Source organism: Drosophila rhopaloa, unplaced genomic scaffold, assembly GCF_018152115.1.
Source record: "Drosophila rhopaloa isolate 14029-0021.01 unplaced genomic scaffold, ASM1815211v1 contig_3, whole genome shotgun sequence".
NCBI lineage: Eukaryota > Metazoa > Arthropoda > Insecta > Diptera > Drosophilidae > Drosophila > Drosophila rhopaloa.
Window position 1 is genome coordinate 8,088,382 of NW_025335123.1, and position 27,506 is coordinate 8,115,887.

Consider the following 27,506-nt stretch of genomic DNA (forward strand, 5'->3'; position numbering starts at 1 on the left):
TTAGCGTTAAGTTAAATGATTTATGAACAGCAGAAAAATGTTTGATTTCTGAAAGGGTTACCAAAAGAGAGGAAGATAGGGCGATCATCCTTGGAGGCACACCAATTTTCCGGGCCACTCTGCGCCAGATCGCCTTATTAACTCATTGCTGTGGTGTCAATTTACACGACAACGGCACCAAAACAGAACAAAACAAAGGCTAAAATATGGCAACATTACTTGCCACCACCACCACCACCACCCAATCCCCAACCACTTTTCGCTCCTTTGTCTCAAATTTCCAAATTTTTGGGGGGAAGGAAAAAAGCTCCCCCAATCCAACGATTCCCAATTGCCGGCTTCTTAAGTGTTGCTAATAACGCCTACAACTAAAAACAGCTGCGGGGTCAAAAATACTCCATGGGTGCGTTGGGGGAGGGGGGGGGGGTGCCATGGTTGAGCGACACTTTTAAGAAATTGCAAAGTTTTCGTAACAAAGGCAAGTTGAACAATACTTTGATGCGATTTTGCGGATATTAGGTGTTAATTTTTCAAAGAGCCAACGACATTGTACGCCATCCAGCTCCCTTTCCTTCGGTGTCTTAAGACCCCCATACCATTTTATTAGCCCTCAACCCACCCCCCCTTAATTTTTCGTTGCCATTGCCATGGCACTCTGCCTTTTGTAATTTTAACTGCTTTTGGTTAACACTTTTACGCATTGCCAACTGTGGTGGCGCAGCTCCAACTCCCCTCCATTGTGCCCCCTTCACACCATCGATATCACATGGCAGCAGCACTCGTAACCCCTTTGTCTTTCTGCCAGCAAGTCATCGATGGGAAAACTTTTGACAACTTTTTCTTGGCTAGCTTTTTTGTGTAATTTAATTGCCCCCAAAGGGGGGATTGAATGGTGGCTGGGTGTTTTTGGTGCTAAAACAAGCGCTGAGTTACTGTTCTAAGCGGTGTGTGTGTGTGTGGGAGGGGGAGGGGGGTGCCATTTATTGAGCATTTTAGCCTTTCATCGATGCTTTCAGCTGAAATTATTTTGCTCATTTTAATTATTATAACCGCCAAGTACAGCCCAGCAACAACAATGGAACAATGCCTTCAGAAAAACACAAATTTTAACGGTTATGCCACGGCGAAAAAGGGTCGACCAAACAAGAGGGGTCCTTTGGCCCCTTCTTGTGGTCGTTGTTGTTGCTGATTGGGGGGCGATCGTTTAGTGGGCGGGGCCATTTTGTGGTGACGACTCACCAAAACGTCTTCACAAACGACAGACTAAATATAAACCGTCTTGTAGTCGAAGTAACGAAAGGGAAAGTAATAAAATATATGATGAACACATTGAATTTAAATAAGAATTAAGTTTTAGAAAATATAAGTTTTATTCTATTATTTTTTGGATAAATAATTGAAAATATTAACTTAAAGGTGTAACATGGAAATGCCCCACGTTGGGCGCCAAAAAGCTAACACAAGCAAGCGAACTGAAAAAAGAAACAGTCAACATAATTTCTTCCAAAAATAAAAAAAGCGTTTTTTGCCCTTTAAGTCAAAACTTAATTTAAACAAAATACATTTAAATCACATTTTCTATTTGGTGCCTCCTGCGGGATTAAAGCAATGTGCATTTGCTTCTATGTAGTAATCGCCCTGATTATCCTGCTCGTCATTGTGGTCGCCACGGTGAACTTAACCCGCAAATAAGCCAAAATCGGAGGAATGGAGTTCAAGTTCGACTAATCCAACTAGTGGAATAAACAATGCTGACGCCACTTACCGCCTTCGTTCAACGTTTTTACTTTGTAACTCTCTTTTTTTTCGGTTTTAGATAGCCAGCAAGTTTTTGGTGTTTTATTACTGTAAACATTTGCATACAAGACTGCCCTCTCCGCTCCTCGCTGGTTACTATAATTAACTGAATATTTATTACTGCGGTAGATAAAATGTTATGCGGCTATTATTTTAGTTTTACGGCCAACCAAGAAGCCAACAAGCCAACAGGCAGCCCGGCTAACTGAGCTTAAGCCTCAGACGGAACATGAACATGGCAGGCCACCAAAGTGGCGGCTCGTACATGAATATGCAATCCGAGCCAAAATGCAGTCGGTTACCCCTTTGGCCACGTGGGCCACGCCACCTGAACCACCTCTTAGCTAACTCCTGGCCATCATCCTTGGACAAATCCAGCCGAGATACACCTAAACCATTGAACGGGCGGCGCCAATTAAGCTCACGAAAGGATCGGCTTAAGGTTTTTAGTGCTGATGAACTGGAGACAAGCGAAAAATAGCTAATAAATAAGTCATATTGGTTTTATAAAGAACACCTATATTGTCTCATAAACCCTTTAAAAAATATATTGTGGATTTATCGTTAAGTTCTCACAAATTCATTTCTGATTTTATTTACACAGAAAGATGACGAAAGAATATTTTAATTTATAAGTAATTTCATCTCTATTTATTTGCTTAAATTATCTGTCTAAATATCAATATTTATTGAAATATACAAATATATTTGTTATGCATAGTTTTCAGTTTTTCGAATTTACATCAGTGTTTAAGTTTCTAAAATGTATAACTAATTCTTGTGATAGGTGATTAAATATTGATTAAATCGTTCGGCTTACTGTCACTTTAACTTTATCGCAGCAGCAAAAAATAAATAAATATCTCCAAATTCTCAACGCAACTTCTGGTGTAGAATTCTCCTGCGCAGGAGGTGAAACAATCGCTAATTGTTTTAGGACCTTCGCTTCAGATGCGAAGGCAATAAGGTGTGAAATTCCAGGCCGGGTTTCGACTTTTCGCTCGCGGCAGAAAACTTTTTAGCCAGCCAAGCGAAAATTACGCATACGCCGCGTTGTCTTACATAAAGTGCGGGGGCCAAGTGTATATAAGTCATACGCCACGAAGCCGACGCAGGGTAATTATAAACATTTAATGAAGAGCACTGTTACGAGAGTTATGAGAGCTTCACTAATATACGCAAATCTCGCCCCCATTCAGAAATTGATCTATAATGATTTAATACAGACAGTCGGATTGTTTTGTGGGCCCAATTTTAATTGACTTGTGTCAGAGACGAATAAAAACTACACCAATTTCACACCATGGCTAAAAACTCAATTCGTATTAATTGCGAGTGGATCGCTAGTTTTCGTAATGACAATTTGACACGCTCGGCCAATTTAAACGGGCAGCTATAAAAGCGGCCAACGAAATTAGAACGACCAACAGTTAACATCTGGACATTTGGCAAGATGCATCTGAACCTGAGCTTTTTCATTGGCTTGTTGCTGGTGCTGCTCTGCAGCACTTTCGCGGTGAGTTGCGGCTTCAAATAGTTGGTGAATAATAGCTAAATAATTCCCATTCCTGCAGAGCGCCTTTCCTCAGGGGCCCGGCTGTGGACCCCCACCCAATGGAACTCCTCCTCCTGGTCCTCGTCCATCGGGTCCTCCTCCTGGCTGCTCGCCGCCCTCGACCACGGCCTCCTCCGGCTAAATCAATCCTATTCCCGACTCCAATCCCCATCATAAGGCTTCCCCGGCTCGTCACATTGGAAAATCCTTTGGCTAAGTCTCCTTTTTTTTGTCTTTTATTACGTTCAGTTCTATAGCATATAAATGTACAACGGCTAGATTACATTACATTCAATTCTATAATATATATATATATATATGTTTGTATATTGCCTTGATACGAAATGCTTTTTATTGGTGATTCAGACTGTTATTAAAAGTTGTGGGGCCTACATTATTATATCATATATTCGAGGTAAACACTGATTTGATTTTTATTTGACTTTTGCTTTGCTTTAAGGTCAATTCCACATGGTTAATTGGTTGTATTTATAATTAAAAATATAATTTAAATATTGCATGTCAAGGCCTAAGACATTAAAGTCCGTAATCTAAACTATCAACTGTCATTGATCCTTTTTTACGCAGACCGCTGGAGGGGCTCTCCCCAGTCAACACATCTTCCTTGCACTTAAAAAAGAATGCAAAGGCCACGATCCAAAAATAAATGCCCAAAACTATAAATGGAAATAATAAATATATCATGTTTATAAGTCGCTAGATTTCACATACCAATACCAACGACAGACAAGATCAAATCGATGAGATCTGCTTTCCAAATGACAACTTCGGCCACCAAAAAAGCAGGATACAGGATAGTGTGACACAAGTTCGTGATGAGAAAGAAACATACGAGAGCGGATGCTTTCTGTGGAATAAAACAGGTAAATAAGATAGACTTTTAGCGACTTAAAACTCACCACAAAAGAGGCGACGAACAGCATCAGACAGCCCACGAAGTTCACTATTTCCAAAACCCTATACACAACGACAAGGACTCCTTCGAAGGAATCGCAACAAGGACTAGCCTTCCTCAGAGGAACGGTGAGAAGTTGGAAAAATATCAGTATAAAGGCACTGATCATGCAACCCACTCTAAGCGAAATCACAAAGCAAAACTTTCTCAAGAGGAATCTCATGGTTTTTGATGTGCTTAGTCCTGTTTATTTATATTTGTGACGGATGAAGCACAGATTTCTGAATCCCACTTAAAAATTGTATCAAAATACTTGACATATTTGTATATTAGAGATTAACAGAACAAACAAAGAATATATACCCGAATATACCTTCATGTTTGGCTTATACAGAAATACAGAACTCTACGAATTTGCTAAACTTGTTGATACTAAATTTAAATTCAAGCAAAATCAGAAGGGATAATTTTATATTAAATTAAATTAAAATCTATTTAAGCTTGTAGATTTTATTAACGTATATTTATAAGAATGTCATGGTACCAACATTTTCAGCTGCCAAATATGTTACCATTTTTCTCCTGCATCAATTTTTCTCCTCCGCGTCGCAATTTTCCCGTTGGAACTTCGGTATTCCCCAGTCGATATGCAACTGGCTGATGAGGAATTTCCCTGGCTTTCCGCAATCCATCCGCCCATTTTTCGACCCCGCCCGCTCATCTATTTTGCATATTTTCCGAACTTTTGCTAGTTGCTTGTACAATGAGTAAAAGTAGAATTTCGCAGACTTTTCGAGACTGTAAAATATTACACCACCCCCGAAGCACCCGCCAGTCGATATTAAAAAAGATAAAGTTTTATTAGTTGTGCGGTGAAAATGGGCGTGGAATGAGGGAGGGGGCGGAAAATGTTCAAGGGACGAGGTATAATAAAAGTAATAAAAGAAAATATGCAACACACACAATACACACACACACACACCCAGGCAAATGAAGATGCAGATGAAGTTGAAATGTAAATTTCGACCGAATGGAAAGTTCCGTTTCAATGATTGCAAACGGTAGCGGAACCGACCCCCTCGGAAAATCCCACCCACCAATCCCCTCTGGGAAATGGATGGCAAATGAAACGCAAGTAAATACGATAAATAAATGTTTAAATAAATAAGTAAATAAATATGTGGACAGTCGGCAACAGGAACCGGCCCAAAAAGGCGGCAAAAAGGAGCTGAGGGGGCCAAAAAGTCCAAATGTAATAATTAAATTGCATTTTGCGTCTGCGGCCAAACAAAATGGCGGCCAACGTTCGAATAAGTGAGTATGTGTGCGGTCAAAAATGGGCGGATAGAAGTACAGAATGTGTGATACCCTGTATCCCAAACTACTTTCTTTGAGATACAAGAATAAAATTGAAAAAGGAAATTTTAATCAACCATTGTAATTAAATGTCAGCTTAAACCAATACAGAAAATTATAAAATGTTTTATAGCAAATAGTACAGTTAAGTATAGATAAATCTAGGTTGGTTATAAAAAATTGCTTAATGCTCATTTATATATTTTTTTGGATATTTCTTTGGTAAACCCAAAGTCCATTTAACCCTCAAGTCTCTTTGAAGTGCCCAGTATAAATATTTATATGCCTTGGCCGCAATCATTGGTTTATATAAACACAAACATACATTTATAATTTTTTTTCAGATTTTTTGCCTGTCCTTATTTCTTTCTCCAGATTCCATTCCTCGTAATTTACAATATTATATCCCTCAGTTCCGCTGATTGTGTGCATCAATTGTTGGTTTTCGTGTATGGGAAAAGGCTTAAATTTATTTATCATTCAATTAAATATTTAAAATACCAAAAAATGCTTTCACCGCCAGCCAACTTATTTAAATTTCCACGCCCACACACACACACACACACATACCACACACCTTTAATATTGAAATTGAAATCATAAATAAATGAGAAAATTTGCGTTGGTGAACGTGGGTTTTTCGCGGGCGAAAGAAAATTGGGGGCGGGGGGTAAATTGTGGGCGGTTTGTTTATTTTTGCCGCGTATGCGTAATGTGTGCAAGTGCGATTCGCATTCGCTGTAAATTTTATTGTTATGTGGATATATTTATGCCCACATATGTATTTTTTTGTTTTCCCTGTGTATTTTCACTGCATCGCTGCAATGTTTGTAAAATTAATTGACATTTTATTTGTTAATTAATTGTTATGGCCGCGTGTTGCTGTTGTTGTTTGGTTGGCCAGGCCGAGAGTTCACAGTTTTTGGCCCAGGCCAAAATGGCCAAATGACCAAATGGCAAAATGGCTTTTCATTATTGTTATTACAAATGCCGCGGTCATTATTATTTGCTCGTTAAGCGCACCTCTGCACCGCCCCCTTTGTTCAAATGCAATGCATTTGTAATTTAGTTTTGTAGTTTTAATTGCAAAAATTGTTAATTTTCTGATAATTTATTTATGCATTTATTTATGTTTAGCCATGGAACACAATTGGATAAATTGGAAAAGGTTGCTGAGTGCTTAGGCTCTTAATTCTTGTATATTATGTTATATATTTTGGAGTAGAAAATAAGATTGTGATTTTTGGTACTAATTTAAAATAGTACAAATACCCAATTGATTTATAGAAATTTAAAGTATATTAAATAATAAATTGCTTATATTGTGAACATGTGATGGTCAAGATTAAAGACAATAAATTCCCTTCTTAATACTAATATTAACTAATACTAATATCTAAAAATATAGATTATATTTTATAGCTTCCTCATGGGGAAGTATAAAATGCATATTCTCGCAGTGAAGACCCGTGGAAAAGTGGAATATCCTAGGCAGCAATCCCGGACAGCGAGAGCCATCAATTTTTACAACTTTAAATACCAGCAGGAAGTAACTTAGGAATTCAGGATCAGCTCCCCTAGAGCAACATTTCGAATGGCAATAAGAAAAAAGTCATAACAAAATTTTACGACAACTTTGGCGGCGCTTTCATTTCGCTGTTGGTCCACCAAAGGAGCTGGATTTTTGTTGTTTTTGGGCGATACGAGATACGGGATTCAGGATTCTGGATTCTGGATTCGGTATTCGGATGGATGGACTGATGCAAAATGCAAAACAAAGGGAAAATTACCAGACGACCGAGAAGAAGCGGCGTATTCTAATGGCCGCCATCCCGCTGGTTTCCCTCCTTTTTTTTTTGTTTTTCTTTTTGGTGTTTCTCGGAGGGAGTGGGGCATATAATAATCATCTATATTCATGGATTAGGATTCAATTTTTATGCCACACGCGAGAAGGTGAACAGGAAAAACCTGCGAGAGAACAATGAGGGTTAAATTGAAAATAAAGCGTTACCCAAGAAAAGAAAAGACACAGATATACCGAAAACGCGATGGGGGAGTGGGGGGAAATTATTCAAAAATTTATGCAAGAAAATATTACCAAAGAGCTAATAATTTTCTCCATCCATCGTTCCCGAAAAGGTGGCAAAAGCGCCGCGTGGGGGCCGCCAGGGGGTGGTGGGTGGATTGGGCGGATTGGGTGGTTTGCTGGGTTTTGTATTAATGAATAATATCGCGGCTAAGGCGAAGGCGAAACGCGTTCTTCTTTCTCTTTTTTTTTTTTTTTTTTCTTGTGGCACGCCACAGGGGTTAATAAGTAATCTGCATTTTTTGACATTTATTTATGTCTTCAAATATGTGCGAGGAGTCTCGTCGCTGTTTCTCTTTTTATTTTATCGCGGGGCCAAAGAGCAAGGGAAATCTAACAGCTGTTCAAAGTGTCATTAGAGCGAAATATGCCCGCGATGTGGCCCCATCTTTAATTTTCATCTCTGCGGAAAATGGGAATTATTTTATCCCCAGATATACATATACTTATCCCCGGGCCTCTTCAATCTTTATTGTTTTCATTTGATTAGCGGGGGCATGAAGGTAGAAAGAAAGTTATAAATAAAGCCCATTTGCAGAAACTGGTGTTGTATATAGCACAGCTATTTATGATTATTATAAATTGAACATATTTATTATGTTGAGAAGGAACGAAGAAACTCAGATATTTTAAGTACAATACTGAAGTTATTGATTTAAATATAATATAATCAACGTGTGACTCGAGATTAGTCAATAACTTAAATTCATTTGAAAAGGTCAACACAAAAATTAAGTTCAATTTTTAAATATGAGACTTAAGGTTTTTATTTCAACATTTTTACAAAAAAAACAAATCAACAAAAAAAAAATTTGTTGAAGCTTTTTTATAATTATTAAGAATAATATTACTGAAATATTACTTGAAAAACAACAAATATGTTATACCTGTACCTTAGTTCTTTGCAACATTACATCATAAGTAAATTTGCTTATGTTTAATTACCTTTTCTATATAAATTGAGCTTTAGCACATTTTAGCTAAGGATAATATTTAAGTAAGGGGCGTAATATAGCCAGTGGGCGTGACATCGGACTTTAGTTACCTACGTGTCTGCACAAATCTATATTTACGATTATGGAAGTTTATGGATGTGGCTTCTTCGACGTTTTAGTGTCATTCAGCGTTGGGCTGTAAAGAGCGTATAAAAAAGTGGGAGGGGGTGGTGTTTAGGGGGTGGCGATGGGTGGGGGGTGGAGCAGTCCTAATGACAAATGCCCATATGAAATGGTCACACACGCAAGGACCTTCTCCTTCCGCTCTTTTTGCTTTCGCCGCTCTGGTGAAAGTGAAATTGTCATAAAAAGTGAAAGGCAACTGGGGAACTTTACGGGTGTGAGGGGGGGTTGGGGTTTTGTGGGTGGCTTCCACATGTCAAGGTAATTTGGGCGCACTTTTTGCACTCGCCTCGTTTTATGGGCGAATTCAAATAGTTCTTTGGGCCACGCCCACACGCACACACATATGTAATTACTTAGTTTATTATATTGCAAGTATTAAAGTGGACCAGCCAACTACGCCTCTGTAAGCCTCTTTTTTTTCTTTTTTTTTTTGGTTACCCCTCCGCTCGCAATGCCCTTCCCCCTTTTATAGTTTGGCAAATCGTAAAAACTTTTACAACATTTACATGCAAGGCGAAATTTGCGGCGGGGGGAAATGGCGTTGAGGGGCGGCAGGGTTGCCCTGTGAGCCAGAGTTGTCGCCGCTAAAGTTTGCAACTACAGTTGCGCTCTCTATTTGTCTTTTGCCCCCAGTTTTATGCCACTACCCTCGCACCCCCCTCTTCCCCCAAAGGAGCTCCGCCATTTTCCCCGCAATTTTCTGTCCACTTTTCCACAGACGATGCTTTTTCATTTACTCAGGTCTGGCCTTCCTGGAAAAACCCCCTCCTCTTTGGCCAATTGAGTCGCCACTTAAGTCGCCTGACCAAAAAATCATTAACTATTTTAATTTCAGTTTGCAAATTCCATGCAATTTAAATGCGGAATGGCAGGGGCGTGGCCTTAGACTGTGTGTGTGTGTGTGTGTGTGTGCACTCTGGCCAAAATGCTAAGCAAATACAATTAAAGCGTCTAAGAAAAAAGCCAATAATTAAAAATGCACAAAACCAAAAGTGAACACTGCCCTTCAAAAAAGAGGGACTAAGATGTTACGTAGAAGCAAGTAAAAATGGTCGAATGTTGGCTTGGAGAAAGGGAAATTGAAGGCAGTCAACTGGATTGGCTGAAAGTCCAAAGTAAACTCATTTGTTGGCTTGGCTGGCAAGTTCGAAAATTTCCAGAAAGTACTCTGCAAACTTTAAATGGAACTGCAATTTCTATTTTTTAAATTTTCCACTGAATATTGACAGGTTTTTTAAAAGAAAATTAATTTTAAGACAGTGCTTTAGATTAGTTGTATAAGGGCATCAATAGGGCATTTTTGGCAGTCAGTGAGGTTGAGTTTTATTTGTAATCACTTATAATTTAAATAATTTGAGAGATGGACTTGACTTCCTTCACCTTTTGAAATTTACCATAATTTTCCCTACTCCCTTTTCCGGCTAATCTAATCGAAGGCCGACATCGACGGCTTTCCGCTGAGGTGGCCCAAAAAACAATCGAGGTGGGCCAACAAAACGGATGCGAACGCAAACACGGAAAAGGACACGGCATATTTTCCACGCAGTTACTTGCGTTAATTTCCACGGCATAAAGCACTGGCAAACAACAAGAAAATAGACAAAGGCGACTGGGGAAAAGCGTGGAAAATAAAAAATAAAAAAGGGTCGCCGGTCGCTTCCGTTTTGTCTCACGCGTTTTTATTTACTTGGCGCGTTTTTCTCATTATTTTGGTCAGGTGGCTTGAGGTTTTCAATCCTTTTTGTATATTTTTTTTTTTGTTCCCCAGCCATTTTTATGTTGCATACTTTCCGGTGCGGTTAGCTGGAGGGTCACAAAAAAAAACCGACCGAATGGTAATAATTTAAAATTAAAATTTTCTTTTCTGTCGCTGTCCCGCCGCTTAATCGGATAATGCGAATTTTTGTAATCGAAGTTTGTCGAGTCCTTGTAGTTGAGCTCACTCCCTCCCCGACTTTTTCTTTACATTAGTATGCCCTTTCCGCTGGGTATTTTAGACCCAGTGTCCTTTGCCGTTAATGTGTTCCTATGGAGATTTGGAGACTCAATTTACAAGCTTTTAATATTGTCCGCTCATCCTTTCGTTTAATACTTAGCCTGCATTTTAAAGGTTTCCGGTTAAAATCGAAATCTAAAACCTTTAATAAAAAGTATTTTTTGTTTAAATATTATAGAAAATGTAAGCCTGTTTGAAGGTAGTTTCAATTATCTTATTTATATATAAATTTAAACTAGTATTAAGGGTTTATGTAGTCTTTGTATAAATGCAATTTGATTCCATTTTCATTTTTTAAGTGAAAGGGTATTGAAACCGCCGCTTACCTCAGCCAATTTCCACGCTCGTTTCCTACCAAGTTTACTTTGGTGTACATGACTTGAGTCAATATATGCAGTATTTTATGAAAAGTTAACCCTTTTCTCGATTTGCATGTCGCGGCACAGACGACCCCGAAAACCACCATTTTCCCACCCACCAGCGACTTTTGTTTTAATGTCAGCGACGTCGCTGCTCAATTGTCTAACATTATCTGATTTAGCGTTTAATGCTTAACCCTTGCCGACACACGCTTCGGAAAAAGTTGAGAAAAAAAAAATAGAAAACAGGAAGAAATACCCAACACACAGCAGAGGCGCAAGGATAACGAATTAAAAAATTAAAAATCGAAAGGCAACGACGACAACGAGACGACAACAAAAGGTGGAAAAAAAGAGAAGTGAACCGAAAGGGGTGAAATGTGATTAGGCCGAGGGGGTGGTGGGTGGTTGGGGTGCTGGGCGGTTGGGCGGTTGGGTGGTTTTCCCTGATATACCGCCGCTGATTAGGCAGCGCTCCGGGGGAAAAATCGAGGGGGTTGGGGGTTAGAAAGCATAATTAAAACTCGCAGCGCCGTGTAATAAATGCCAAGGCAGGCACGGCCAATAAATAGCAACAAGAAAGGAAAGACAGGATGCGGAACTGGATGTAAGCAACCCTTTTCCTGGACCGCCAGTACCGCCAGTACCACCAACCCTCGGAATAAAAGAAACAATCGAATTTTAATCAATTCGCACACCGTCCTCGTCATTTGCATTTGCATTCCGTGGGCTTTGTCTCTAGGCAACCAAGCATCCATCCAGGAAAGTAAGGCCACCCAGAACTCCGGTTCACTTCACTCGAGTCCCCAACAACTCAAGAACCGTGTGCTCTATGGTTCTAATTCCGATCCCCCGATTATTTCGCACTCTCGAAACCAAAGTCCTCAAAGGAGAGCTGTTGAGAACCTATAAAAGGGGATCTAATTGGGAATGGAAATCAATGGTACATCAATATTCAAGAACCGAAGCTAGTTAATTTCAAAGGGTTTTTAACAAAGGTTTTTTCAATGAGTGTAATGTTTAATATATAGTTGTATTAGACTAATTGATTTAAAAGAAGGTAAACATCTAAGTCAATCAACTAATCCTTTAAACTGGTAACTTTAAATAAATATTTCTTACTATTTCTAAAAAAGGCAGCTATTTTCATTTAGCAGTTATTTATTTATTTACTGGTTGGTTTTTCCCTCAACACTTTTATTAATTTCCTGGATTACAAAACATGATAGCCCCATGTGGAAAATCGTATTTGGGTTTTCTCCAAAAACCATAGTCGTAGTTTTGTCTAAGGCAGCATTTGCTCCTCTTCCTTTTTTCACCGACATTGCATTGTTGTGGGCCATTTGCTTTGGCAATTTCTATTCATTGCAACTCATCAGTCGCTCCGTCTACATATTGCACTGGCTTTCTTCTCGTTTCGCCGCTTTCCCGTCCTATATAGAGTCATCATCTGGTCTGTGGCACCTGATTCTCCATTTTCCGGCTACACCTGTTTGTTATTGCGGCTCATCATCTTTGGGGCTGCAATCCCCCCCCCACTCCGCTAGAGTTTTCCATGGCCATTCTTTTGCCCATCAGAGTGGCAGAGGTACGTAGCCTCCATTTCCTCGGAGTTTTCCGTTTTCCATTGCCAGTTTGGTCGTTGCTGCTGTTATTTATAATTTTCGTTTATTTGCATTCGCATCCAATTTGTTTGTTCGTACCTGGTCTTCTGGTCCTTTCGCATTTTCCTCGGCTCTGTCGTTTTTTATTTGGCTCCTGTGCAGAAGGACCGACCCCCTTTGGACTTCCACACACACACACACACACATTTCCACTACTTTCGACTTGTATTTTTCTCCGTGTCCGGGTTTCCCGTCTGCCTTCAACCATTTTACGCCATTATCAACGTCATCGTTGCTCTCGTTCCCATTCGTTGGCATCTTCTGTTTGCGTTTTGTGGATCGTCTACACGGCAAGAAATATTACTCGAAAATGTCTAGTTAAGTTCGAAGAACAGTGTGGGTTTTAAAGCTACTTTCTACATATGAAAGTGCAGTTTAACTTTCATAATATTCAACTTTAAAAGAATCCTAAAAAATATCACCTAAAAACGTTTAAATTTTAGGTCATTAGCCTATACAAGCCTAAAGTTAATCATGATGTTTTTTTAATACTCTATAAATATTTACGAAAATATAAAGTATTTACTTTACTTTAAAATAAAGTTCAGGATGCTATGTAAAGGTGTTCTAAATCATTTTGGCACCTTTGTGGTTTGGGTTTTATTAGTTTCTTAAAGTGCACTGAGGCTGGCATTGTTGGGCTTGGCTTGGCTCACCTTTGCCGGTTGTTGTCCCATTGTTGTCGCAGTTTTCCCCTCCCATTGCCCACCGCTTTCCCAGCCCTCGGCCCCCCATTTTCCACCCATTCTCCCCTGACCTGCCAGCCTGTCCAGCTGTCAGGGCATATTATTGGTGTGCGGAAAATGTTCGCGTAATTGGAATGTTGACATTCGTATTTTCAGATGGTTCTTTGGGTGGCGCCTCATCACCGCTACCCGGAATCCAAATCCAGCATCCATTTGAGTGACATGACTCCTATCAAAGTGCATCCAATGACGCCGAGCAACACGGATATTGCCTCGAGGCCAGCAGGAAAATCTTGGCGTTCCCCAAAAGTGAGACATCACCCCGAAAAAGCGAGTCCTGCGAGTCCTGTTGACTTGCACCCTGGTCGTGACATTGCTAAAGCTTCGACAACTTGTCAAATTACCTTGAGCAAGCCGCTGGGCGGACCTTTCCCTCCGCCCACTCGCTCGTTTGTCAATATTTAAAATTGAAAAATACAAAAATACACCCCCTGTCAGGTATTTCATATCATTTCAATATCATTGATGTCAAAATGCTGCTCGCTCTGCTAATGTGCACATCGCGGAGCAAAGACAAAAAGCAAGTCAATGAAAGCTAAAAGAATAGAGGATTTAAGTAGGGATCGAATGCTTGGATACCCATTATGTATTCCATATAAATTTTAAAATATAAATTAAATTAGCAAGCTGCATAATCTTTTTTGTTCTTTATACATTTTTAAGGCTTAATGTTTTTAAGATAATTGAATAATAATCTTATACGCCTTTATCCTGCTTTGAGCTTACTGATTTTTGCAGAACTAAGGATTTTTCATTATTTTCAATTAGATGAAAAACGTTTATTTATTTGCCTACTATGCTGCAGAGTCCAAGCCAATGAATCTGATACCCTGTAATGAGGCAAACATGGGTTGAATTGGTTCAGTTAGGTTGAAAACATAGGTGGGGTTATGGAAAAGACACGACAACGACAACGTTGACGACAATCGGAAGACACCCTTAGACACGGAGTCACCAAAGTCACCGGGGGTAACCATTACCGACATCCATCCATCCATCCATCCAGCCATCCACCCATCCATCTATCCATTCATCCCGTCGTATGTATATTTCATATGGATCGGGAAATGGTAATGGGGGAGGCGCGTCTTAGCATTTCTCGATGTACTCGAAAACGATTTATTAAAAAATATCTTTGGCACGGCGGCGGCAGCCAGGCAAAACAACAAGCAAGCTTATTAAAAATTTATTACCGAGCTTAAAAAATGTTACCCCAGTCGCCTGTATATATCCTATATATATATATATATATATATGTATATTTGTTCCTTGGGACCCGCAGGGCATTTCCCTCAATGAGAATTTAGATGCCGGGTGGCAAGAGCACCTTCGACGACAGCAGAAACACACAAAACGCCGGGGGCGGAGATATTGAAAGGTATTTTGGCTGATTTGTTTGAGTTGGAAATTTAATTTACAACTGTAAATGGTTTTAAGCGGGCCAAGCGGTGGAAATGGAAAAGCCTCTGGCTAAAAACTGATGAGATACAAATTCTATAAGTAACAGAACACTACACTCTTAAATTATCAAAAACTAATCAAACGTCATAGAACAACAAAGAAAATTAATGACAAATGCTTAAAAAAAAACCCTTTCACATAATGAGCAGACGCCCAAATGTGAACCCCTGAAAAAGGGATCCTTTTCCACCGATATAAATATATATATATATGTATATATATATGAGCCTATCTGCAAGGCCATTAAGTGACATATCAGTGGCTGGCAGAGCTGTAACCTTTTCCTTTTTTCGGGCATTGGTCATCATCATCATTAGTAATGAGCGAAACCCAAAATTGAGCCACCACCACATGACCCACCCAAATATATATGCCATATAAAGCCCCTGATTCTGATTCCTATTCCTATTCCTATTCCAAACACTGTCTCAAGTCCAATGACAAATGATCAAATGTCACACATGGAATTTAAAGTAGCTGCAGCTGTGCGAGGATTGGAGTGGAATTCCTTGGGTTGGAGGTGGGAATCTGCCGGGGATGGGGTTATTAGCCAGGGGTTGGCTACCACTATTTTTGATAACTGAAACTCATCAGCGACGTTGTGTCATCATTTTTATGATTTAGCCGAAATGATGAAACGAAAGCCCATGAAGGCTTAAGTGTCAGGCACACATGGGCGTTGGGAGGGGGGGCTTTGGACTGCTGACACACATGTGGCGGTAAGCTCCTAGGCATTTTTCAATATTTGACAAACATTCGGTGGTGTACGGTCCACAAGTCCACAGTGCCTATGAAAAATGGCAGCTTTGACAGCTTGACACTTGAGCCACCGAATCCGGAAAGTCCTGTTCGTACAGCCACAGCCAGCATATTAGCAGTATTTAATTTATCGTTACTTAAGCTTAAAAGGTAAACTATAACTTGTTACTGCCTAGTTATTTTTTAGGCTGACAATACCATTTTTGTCTAATTAATATGCAATATTATTTTTGGAATTAAGCTCTTGACCGCAGGTGTAAGCACACACTCACATGCAGTTCCAGTAGCTACGGGTATATTTTAATTTTAACGCTCATCCTCTCCAGTTTAAGTTGACACAATTTCTGGGGATACGGAATTCTTGGCGCAAACCCCCTTTTTCACCACCCATACCCATGTCCGCACCCCTCTTTGCTCTCCACCCCTGGAGTCACCCATTCCGCTGCTGATTGGCTGATATTTTGACAGCCAAACGTCACAGCTGACAGCTGAACCATTTGTCAAGACCCAGGAGCCCTACTCCCAGGCTTTAATTAGTCGATTTCTGGGGGGGGGAGGTTGTCTAAATGAAGATGTCTCTGCAAGTGTACGAAAATTAAGGGGTCACTTAATTGGCAGTGAGTGGATAAATAAAATAAATCTATTGTTTTATGTAATAAGTAAATGGGCAGATAAGGAACCTCTTAGATCTGTTAGTTGGTTTATGGAACAGGATTTGCAACATTTTCGTTATAAGGATTTAACAAAGTTGCCTGACTACACAAAATGACAATCCTGCTTTTAGCCTTTAATTGCTACAAACGCACTACAACATGGCAGCTCTCAATTTTTAATTGTGATAAAAATACTATAATATTGACTTGCCTAACACCTAATCCTAAACATTTTCCTACCTGTGAAAATGTCACCTCGTGTTGTTTTCCCCACTCATCATCTTCATCTTCATCTGCAGCACCTTGTATCAACTCATTAATTTCTATTTCTGTTTGTCTTGGGCCCATGAGAGAGTGCAACGAGCTCTGGCCCCTCCAGATCCGCCGCCCCTTGTTGCCCCTTTTAACCCCCTCTAGTAGCCCCCTCTGGTAGCCCCCATATAGTAACCCCCCATCTGGTAACCCCCTCTAGTAACCCCCTGTAGTAACCCCTCGTTTTAAGGGCGACCTCCTCCTCTTGGGCGCTACTACACATATCTGAAATTATACTTTGTCCCTTCTATAACAATAATTATTATTTTGCTTCAAGCATCAGCTACAGCTACAACGAGCAAGGACCAAGGAAAAAGCAGGGGGGGTGAAATGGGTAGGGGGAGGGGGAGGTAGGATGGGTCTGCAGTCAGCCCAAACAATCAGAATGCTCTCTGCGAAAAAGGGGGGTTCTCGGGGGTGTCGGCGACGCTTACTGGGCAGAGCCAGCAAACACTTAAAAATGCTAAATAAAACATATTCCACTTACACACACACACACACACACATATATATATATAGGGAGCAGCAGGGGTTTGGAGGCTCTGTAGGGTTAAGAGGGGGCGGTAGGGGGTTAGGTGCCAGCTCACAGGTGCCGCTTGTTAAGAAGCAACTCGGAATACACTGCTAGGAAAAACGGACAGATGCAACATTTGATTAATAATAATGTACCAACATATCTGGCATTAAAAAATGTCTAAATTGTAATATAATATCTATTAAATTTCTGATTTGAACAAAACAAAAAATTTAAATAATATTTCATTTATGGTGACATCTACTGTTTTCCGGATATTACTTATATCTTAATTTAAAAGTAACTTTTAAGAATGAAAATATTGAGACCTGCAATAAAATATATCTAGTATATTGTCTAAATTATAAATTTCATGTTTTTATTTGTGCCTAGTACCTGAAGCTAAAAAAATACTTTTAAATTATAAACAAACAATTTTAACTTGTTTATACTTTTAATATTTGATCATAGCTCATCGTAACCGTTTTATATAATATAAATTGATCACCAACAAATTATATACATATTTAATATTTAATAAGTAGCTCAAAATATTTGGACTAGATTTTTTCGCTCAGTGTAGGACCCAAAAAGAGGCTGGGTTGGCTTCCTTTTTTTGTGTGGGATGAGTTTCGGAGATTTGCGTTGGTGGGCTTGGGTTATTTGCAATTCATATACAGCAGACATCGCACACACACGTAGTGAAAAAAATAATTTGCAAAAGTAGCGTCGTGTGACAATTGCCGAGCCTCAGACCCAGCCACGCCCCCCTATGTTAGCCGCCCCCTTTTTGGATCTTGAGCCTAGGACTTTCTGGGAAGGCAAAAATAAAAAAAAAATAAAAAAAAAGGGGCAGGGGCCTGCTTTTCGTGCCCAACTACAGTTGCTGTGTTGTTGCTATTTGAATTTTGAGGACATTGTGATGAGGCTTTAGTTTGCAAATCTCCTGCACCCACACACACCCACACACACAGCGAAATAACACACCAACAGCAGCAAAAGATGAACGCCCGTTTTCACATCCACACAAATCACATAGCCATGGCCAGAATTTCCCATTTTCCACCTGTTTAGGTGTGTTTCGGTCTGCATTTGGCGTTGCATATTTTTGAGGGCATCGCCTGTTTGAATCCAAGATGAAATCAAGGCAACAAAGCAAAAAGGTATGCGATTGTATTGTATTGGCTTAACAAACTGATTAACTTATCTTGAGAACATCTTAAGTATTGATACCAAAATCTATTTTGGAGAAAAGGACACTTAGGTTCGCTAGCTAACCATTAATACAAGTTTCACAAATTAGCTTTTTTTGCCAATGTAAGGGAACTAAAAATATAAACAGAATCAAGATAATAATTAAATAACTAATAACTTAATTAACTAAATAAGTTATTTCAATGTCAGACTAATTGATGATTATTTTTTTTTTCATTTCCCCAATAAACTTCTGATTGGCCTTTATTATCCCATAAAAGTTTTGTTCATATTTTTCATGCCTTTTTCTTTCTTTTGCCATTTCTAATTCTTTAGAATTTCTGCAATATTTTTTATAATAATAATTTTTCGCCCGCCTTCCTGAGCACTTGGCGTGAAAAGGGGGAAACGGGTGTGTGGGTGGGTGTTTTTAAATTGTGGGCTGTGGGGAGGGGTGAGGGGGTGGTGCTGGGTGGTGCAAGGTGGTTGCATCATCTACGTGGTGCAGGTGTCACGCCCAGTTTGGATTGTCGAGTGCGCTTATGGCTGTCATGACGCCCATAACATTGTCATCAACATTAGTTTTCCCTCTTCGTGTGTGTGTGTGTGTGTGTGTGCGTGTACATAGTATGTTGTGTGTATGTGTGTGTCCTTTGGAGTGCGTGGAATGGCCGCTAGGTGGCGTTCCGCCTTTCCCTTTGCCTTTTCTTGTGTTTTTAGCTTGCTTTTGCTGTTGACATCGTCACGAAAATTGGTGCAAAATGCTTCAGTCTTGTTCACTGTGACTTTGGCTGCACCGCAAAAAAAGGAATGATATAGCAACAAATATTGCTGGGTTTTTAATTTCAATATAAGTTAATACCTGATTTACTTAACTTATTAATATTCGTAGTAATTTAAATAATATAAACTTAGCTAAACTCTGTTATAAATGAAACCCAATATTCTTGTTTATTTTATCGTTTTCTAAGGTATCTTTATAAATAATACATTTATTTATATAACTTAAGTATGATTTTGTCCAGTCTATCAACTATCGTCTTCATACTATTTATTGGTAGCCTTCGAAAGTAGGCTACTTGCACACAAGGAAATCACACACTGTGTAAAATGGGGTGGACCACTTAACAAAAATCTGAAAACAATTAAGTGGCTTTTATATTAGAACTGATCAATTTTTAAAAACCTTAGATTGTGATATAACTTCTAAATAAGTTTAAGCTTAAAAAAAATGTCTACAACAAATATAATCTTAAAATAAACTCGTTTTATTTATACAGAATTTAATGGAAACACAGCAATCTGCTGAAAACCAGGTGTTAAAGATTTTCCCCATGACAAAATAAATGTTCATTCATTTAGAAAATGTTTTCAACGAAATAATTTTAGTTATAATTTAAAACCACTTTCTTGGACTTTTAAAAGTTTATATAACAAAGTGGTACTTTATCAATTTATATTTTTTTCTAAAGCAAACAAACCATTTGTGTACATTTATTTTCAGTATAAATATTTTGGGTACTCACATAATACTCTGTTGTCCAAAAAGTAGATGTTTAATAGTTATCCCCTGGGTTTAACATTAATCTCCGGTCCTTCTTAATGCCCCACACACACACACACGGACACACACACACATAATTAAGCGTTGACTATTTGTAATTTTTAATAAGACAGCCAGCGTCCTGCTAACATTCCCCTACTCCCATGTTGACCCCCTTTTTCCCCGCCCCGTTGTTACCCCTTTTCCACCGACAAAGCAGCGCCCATACACAATATAAAATAAGCATGAATAATTAGAATATGTTAAGTGTTTGGTGGGTGGTGTTGGGCGAAATAAGCACCGCATATTGTATATTTATATACAGTCAGTGAGTCAAGCCCCGCCCACTGCCTCACACACAAAATTATACAAATATATATATATGTACACTACTGGCCAAAATAATAAGTACATAGGTATAGGTATCATTTCTTGGGACATAGCTCGAAAGCTATCGAATGCAGGGCTGCTAGTTGATTATATTTTGAAAGGTTATATTGTTGTAAAACATTTAAATCAAAAATGAAAATTGGGAACCCCATTTATCCAGTGCTAAGCCTAAATTTGTTCTGGATGGTCGTTTTCGGTCTGGTCAAAATAATAAGTACACTTCCATTATTCACAAATTTGAAAGGATTAAGTTTAAAATTTGACTACGGTATGTTGATTTTTAATGATTTCTTGCATTTTAATATATTCGTTACAAAAAATTTTTAGATGGGCCGAAAAAGCATTGTACCCTGGAAGAAAAGAAGATTGCCTTGAATCTTCAACGAGAAGAAAAAGTCTACGAGAAATTGCGACAAGCCTTGACGCTCGTGTGTTTTGTTTAGAATGCCTTAAAATTGAAAGATCCTACCGAAAACGAGGAAGAAGAAGAAATCTTCCCAAACGACGGACACCCGCATCGTCAGTCTGAAAAAAGGATCCCTTTATGTTTTCAAGTCCATTGCCGGTGAAATGGCAATGAAATATATCTCGAACGGTTCGTCGCAGACTTAAAGTGCCGGACTAACAGAACATAAAGCCAGAAAAGTTCCTTTACTTCGAAAAAATTTACAGATGAGGCGCCAGTTTGCACAAAATCATTTGGCATGGTCTGGACCAAAAGGTTTTAAAAAATGGAACAATGTGTTATGGAGCGACGAATCAAAAATAAACTTTTTGGTAACGACCCTAGACGTTATGTACGACGCCCAAAAGTAAAGAATTCGTCCCCGGTACAAAAGAAGACCGTTAAGCACGGAGGCGGATGCATAATGGTTTGGGGCTGATTTTCTTGGCATGGCGTTGGTCCGATACATCGCATATCTGATATTATGACTCGATTTGGGTATAAAGTATACTGCTGACGTTATACTACCATATTCGAAAAAATGCCTTTGAGATGGGTCTTTCAACAAGACAACGATCAAAACACACCTAAGCTGGTCAAGGCTTGGTTTACCGAAAACGAAGTAAATCTTATGAGTTGCAGCCAGTCTCCGGACTAAATCCGATTGAGAACCTAGGGGAACACTTAAAACGTCGTATCGGCACAAATACTTTTCGAAATGCCGAAGAATTGTGGACATTTGTAAAAACCTGGTATGACATTCCAGTGGATACTTGTCGAAGTTTATTGCTAGTATGCCAAAACGAATCGCAAGTTGTACAAAATAAGGGTGGCTATACTGATACTAGTATAGATTAAGGAAATAAGGAAATGTTGAAAATTGTTGTTAAGTTTTGAGTTTTTGAGTTTGTAGAATTGGTGTACTTATTATTTTGACCAACCCTTTTTTATGTTTTTAGATATAATTAACACAAACTTTATAAATGAATTGAAAATGCCTATGTTAACTATTTTTATAATCTAATATATATCAAAAAGCTATAAGTAAATTTAAGTTTTTCTTTATGATCATTAAAGCAGTCTTGCGAGAAGTTAAAGAAACCGTACACGGGTGTACTTATTATTTTGGCCAGTAGTGTATATATATACATATACAGGTGCTTGAGTGGTGGCCCACCTGACTTTTTGTCATTCAAATGAAAACTGTACATACGTTGTCGTCATCGTTCTCAGATTCTTTGTCGTCACAGTCATCATCAACAGCTCAACACACACGCACACACACACACACACGTACATCTCGCACACACAAATCTAACACACACCCACACAGTTACACCTGCTCTGATTGCTTTGTTCAGCATTTTTTTTCTTCATTTTTTCCAGCTTTTTCGCTCACAATTCCTTTTCTCTGTTTCAGTTTTCTGCATCTTTTTGCATTGCATACACTTAGGCGCGACTTTTTCACTTGTGTGTGTGTTTTTTGCACATATGTATGTGTGTGTGTTGCATAGAAAAATTTACAATGCAATTGAGTATGCAAATATTGCCTACTTGTCATGTAGACAAATACACATTCAGCGCTTTCTTGCTCCCTCTCTCTTTCTTTCTTTGGTTCGCCCATCTCCTTCACACACTGCCCCATACATATGCAAAAGTCGACATGCATATGCATGTTTGTGTGTGAGTGTGTTTGTTATTGTTAGGAGCAGTGCATTGTGATTGTTGCAATTTTCGAAATTAAAATAACAATATGGCAAAATCTTGGCGAGCACAACTGTACCTCATATCATTCGAAGATAAAAAACAAGGTAAAAAGCGTATTTACAGTAAATATTTGTTGGTGAAGTTTAATCCTGTATAATCGATCTTGAGATATTGCAGGATAAACCACAATTTCGAACCATCATGAAAGCCCCCTAAAGTTAAGAATTTAAAACCGATCTGATCTCCTTTTTTAAGTAATCGAAGTAATATAATGGAGTCTTAGAAATCTAAAGGAGTTAAGAATACATTAAAGAAGTGATAATATATTATATCTTATCTAAGGAATATTTTTGTTTAATTGTTTAATAAAATGAAACTTATCCTATTATATACAAGAATATCCTTTTTTTTAAGAACTTGTGTATTTAAAGTTTTCCTTAAACAATAAATTCTAAGCAAATCAAGAAAATTCCAAATGCAATCTTCCTAACCCAATAACCACTGTACTAGATCTCAGGCTTAGCATCCTGACATTTATGCCATTGCCCTTTTATTTATTACAAATTGTTTGATATTAAAAATGTATGCCGACAAAACTTTTTGCTTCGAGTAAATCATTATTTTGAGGGACATGAAATGGGGATGGAGTTCTGGGAATTTGTGGGGGGTGCATATGCATATAGAATGTCAAGAATTTAATGGCACTTGGCGGAATTTATGGGCATTCTGATATTTATGCGTCTTCTTCGTGAGAGGTCCTCAGAGAGATCCGCAGCCCGATATGATATTGTTCAAAGACTTTACACAGTCATCACAGGCCGAACAAATACCCGACCCATTTGCCCATTCCCATTTCATTAATGGCCTTGTTAGAGTTCCAGGAACTTTTGGTATTTTTTTTTGAGCCATCGCCCTGGGTTTTTCCGGATCTGGTCAGTAAAAAGGGTTTTTGTTTTTTCCTGCATATAAATTCAATTTACAAAATTAGTGCATGTGTGTGTGTGTGTGTGTGTATATGTGTAGGTAATGCAATTTATTTGGACTCGTAATAAAAATTAATAACGAAAACGTGTCAGGCCAAAAAGTTGTGTTGCTATGTGCCACTAATATGACTTGGCACAAACGAAAAAATATAATAATAATAATAGAAAAAGGGGGCTGTATTTTGTAGCCAAGGTCCGGTTAGTGCTCTCGCATATTGTCTATCTAATAAAAATCAAACAAATTATGCTAACAAACTAGATTTCATTGCTGCTGCCGTTCGTTCCCTTTTGTCGCCCGGTGATTTGCTCAATAACCCTTGTAATATAAACACAAAACCCACATATATAAATACCCACACACACCCGACATGACATGACTTTCTTTTTGGCAGCAGTCCATCAGGGTGCAAACACCAAACACCAACAAAAAAAAGAACATGACTTGAAAATCACTTAATCTACTTGGCCAGCAAAGAAAGCGGAGAAATGGAGGCGGAGGACAAACAAAGAAACCGAAAGCGAAACCGAAACCCTTTCGACTTGAGGGCCCCTGCCCCCTGCCCCCCAAGAAAGGGCCAAGAAAAAAGGACAAAAAGGAAGCACATGCGGGCTGCCGAGTGGCTGCACTTAGAGAAAAAATATCAAAAAGAGGGTACAAGCATAAAAACATTTTGAATCTATCAAATTTTTAGAAATTTTCGTTTGTTATAAAACTTTATTTTATTATTGATGTAATATCATTATTATTTTCGTAATATTGCCTATTATATTATTATATAACTTCTTCGCATTAGCTGGGTTGTATTTAATTGTCAAGTGTAAGCCTTAAAAATATGCCCTATTTATAAATATAAAGAAAATAGCATAATTTTTTTTAGCCTATAAACTTATTATAGAGAGTAACTTAATTTTTCTGATAAATTTAATTATTAATGTCTCCCATGCTTAAAGAATTTGTTGAAATAGAAGCGGGCTTCTTTCTTTTTCCCAGTGCATCGCTGGGTGCTTTTTGAGTGTGTTAAGGGTAAGGGGTCTGGGGTTAGCCGAAGGACATTCGCTCTGAATAAACAAACCATGACAACGGCATATTTCACATATGAGCCAAGGCGGGCATCGAAATTATTGCAAATCACTAAAACCAACAACGAAAAAAGGCAAAGAATTTGCGAGCAAGCGACTTCACCCCAAAAATCGGCGAAAGGGGTTGGCGTTGTAATTGAATTCAATCAAAATTGTTTGGTCCATCAAACAGACAATTACAAGCAATACATTCTGCCAAACATCCCAGAGAATTGGCAACAATACGGGCTGTGGGTTTCGCGATATACAAGTATGTCGTATATTTTCGGGGGATATTCCACCCCCTCAATGGGCTTTAATACAGAGTTGTCAGTAGTCCACACACGAACCACCAGGAAAAATCGCATTACGATGGCAAGAAACCGAGGAACACACACGTAGACAAGCAATTTGTCAATCGCTCGATTTGATGGGCTCAACATTCGCATCCGCATCCGCATCCGCAATCCAAAATCCCCGGAACCCTCGCCATGAGGTCGGCAAAATAAAAAACGGGCAAAGAGTTGCAATTTATTGGTATAGAAATGCCCGAAACTGGGCCAAGCACTCGTCATTGGAAGTGGTTGAAATTTTGGTTTTTATTTGGAATTATATTTGTATATAGTATCCAAATATTAGAATTAAAAAACTCTTCTTAAAACATATACTATCTTTTCCAGATCCACAGTTAAATTGTAACTAAGTTATAATTTATAAGAATATTTGCCAGCCCCTTTTTCAAGTTTTAGGAAGTCTTGTTTTCAACCCCGTCCTGGATATTCCTTCTTTATCGCTTGACCTCCTGACCCCATCAAAATTCCATCCACATGGCCTTTACCCGCATCTTTCGGTCCATTTTTTGTGCAAAATCACTTGACCAATTTGTCAAGTGGCACTAAAGCGTGTGCGTCTCACTTTTTTCGGGTATATTTTTTTATACGGGGGTTGCCGCGCTCTACTTTGTCGTCATAGTCGTCCTGTCGTCTTGTTTGCGGTGGTCTTTTGAGAGTTTGCCATTATCCTTGTTACAATTTGCATGCATTGTGGTGCCATTCGGCCAAGTTACACCCACAACCCTCTATTTATACACATGCAAAAATCGGCTCACTGACACACAAAATGTTCTTTCAAAATCCTTAATTATTTGCAGTAATAAGGTAATTTTGTTTTAAAAACAAGAGAAAACGCTATAGTCGGGTGACCCGACTATCAGATACCCGTTACTCAGGTAAAGGGAGTGCGAGGGAGATGGAGATAGAAACTTTGATCACGCATAACTTTTTAACGAATGGTCCGATTTGAAAAATTTCTTCTACATTTCGATAGGTATTGATAAACACAATAAAACTGCATTTTACTTTTCCGAAATATTTAAATTTTTAAAATCTTATATAAGCGATTGTGGGCGTTAAAGGGGCGGGTTTAGAACTCCTGAATCTGCTTGCATGCAATCTTTGTTTTATAGTTTCAGATTCAGCGTTCTACGACAGACAGACGACAGACGGACAGACGGACAGACGGACAACACACGGACAGACGACGGACAGGGACTTGATCGACTCGGCTATCCTATCAAGTATATATACTTTATAGGGTCCGTTCCTTCTAGCTGTTACATACTTTGCACGAATAAGTATACCCTTTTTTACGAGTGTATAAAAATTTAAGTTAAAAACTGCGGGCTGAAATAAAACTTTGGAGAAAGTAATTAAATCATTACCCTTTGCCTTCTATTTATTCTATTTACAATTTTCCTGCCTCTTTAACCTACTAAATTAATTTGTAATATTATTTTTAAATTATTTTCACTTGCAGCACTCATCATTATACGATTTGTCTTAAACCCTATACTCATACATATATTCATTTAACATAAAAACTACATAAATGTTTTCATTTTAAAAGGGTTCAAATACAATTAAAAGATTAATCCAATCTACAAATTTGCACGCCCAAATTAAGATGGTATATTTTTCGCTCTGTGTATTTCAATCCCAAAATCCAGCCATTCATCCATTCATCTATTTTCCCTGGGCTATCGAGACCGGCGCCTTCTTACCGAGGTTAGTGATAAAAAATCCACTTGTCATTGCCATCCCAGACCTTAACCCTCTGGCCACTTATGGCCGCCTATTTGCTTATTTTTTATGATTTTATTAGCTGCAAAAACAAGCAATCCTGCAACAATGTTTATTGGTTATAGTGTTCTTCGGGGGATCCAAAGAAAAAGGGGTTCGGCCTTTGATGTGCCCTTAAAAATCATAAGCGTGAGTTATGCTTTATGCCCGAGATTTGTCAGATCTCCGTGTGTGCTTGGGGTTGTTGGCCCATGTTTATGGCATCTATATATCCATATCTATATGGACGACTTAAACCCGATGTTTGCCAACGGCAAATTGCGACAGCGATTTGGCCTGATTTGTGTGATTTGATTTCATTTGATTGTGTGTAATGCAATACGAGTGGAATTGCTCTGATTTCCGATGGTCTGGGGCCCAATTAGGTTGGCCATTGAGCTCTCGGGTTCAAAGTGCACCATCAATCTGAATCAATCAGGGTATTATTGATAGGCGGCAATTTATGAATAGACTGGGAATGGATCCTTTTTTTGCTAGGTTTTTAAGGGGGAATGTGTCCTTCCTTGTGCGATAATAAACCTAATTGGAAGAAACTGTATGACAAACCAATATATTTAAAAAAACAACAAGAGATCTTAAATCATTTAAGGTGTTTTCTATGACTATTTCTTTGAATGTAATTACCTGAATCCAAACATACAATTTAAGTACTCATATTCTTTATAGATTTTACATTATCTAAGTAGATGTAGATTTTTTAATAAATAAAGTAAGTCTAGCTAAAATCTTTTTCCTTTATTAATTTACCTTTA

At 38.6% G+C, this 27,506-nt stretch overlaps 2 protein-coding genes across 2 annotated transcripts; one reads left to right on the top strand and one right to left on the bottom strand.

The window, feature by feature from the left end:
- Positions 1-3,233: 3,233 nt before the first annotated feature.
- Positions 3,234-3,690, top strand: LOC108046402 (basic proline-rich protein). Its single transcript, XM_017126053.1, has 2 exons — positions 3,234-3,313; positions 3,372-3,690. Exons 1-2 carry the CDS (start codon positions 3,251-3,253, stop codon positions 3,492-3,494), a joined length of 186 nt encoding a protein of 61 aa, XP_016981542.1. The 5' UTR covers positions 3,234-3,250; the 3' UTR covers positions 3,495-3,690.
- A 184-nt stretch (positions 3,691-3,874) lies between these two features.
- Positions 3,875-4,494, bottom strand: LOC108046404. Its single transcript, XM_017126055.1, has 3 exons — positions 4,273-4,494; positions 4,085-4,220; positions 3,875-4,029 (listed from the first exon to the last, which is right to left on the bottom strand). Exons 1-3 carry the CDS (start codon positions 4,489-4,491, stop codon positions 3,890-3,892), a joined length of 495 nt encoding a protein of 164 aa, XP_016981544.1. The 5' UTR covers positions 4,492-4,494; the 3' UTR covers positions 3,875-3,889.
- Between the last annotated feature and the right edge of the window lie 23,012 nt (positions 4,495-27,506).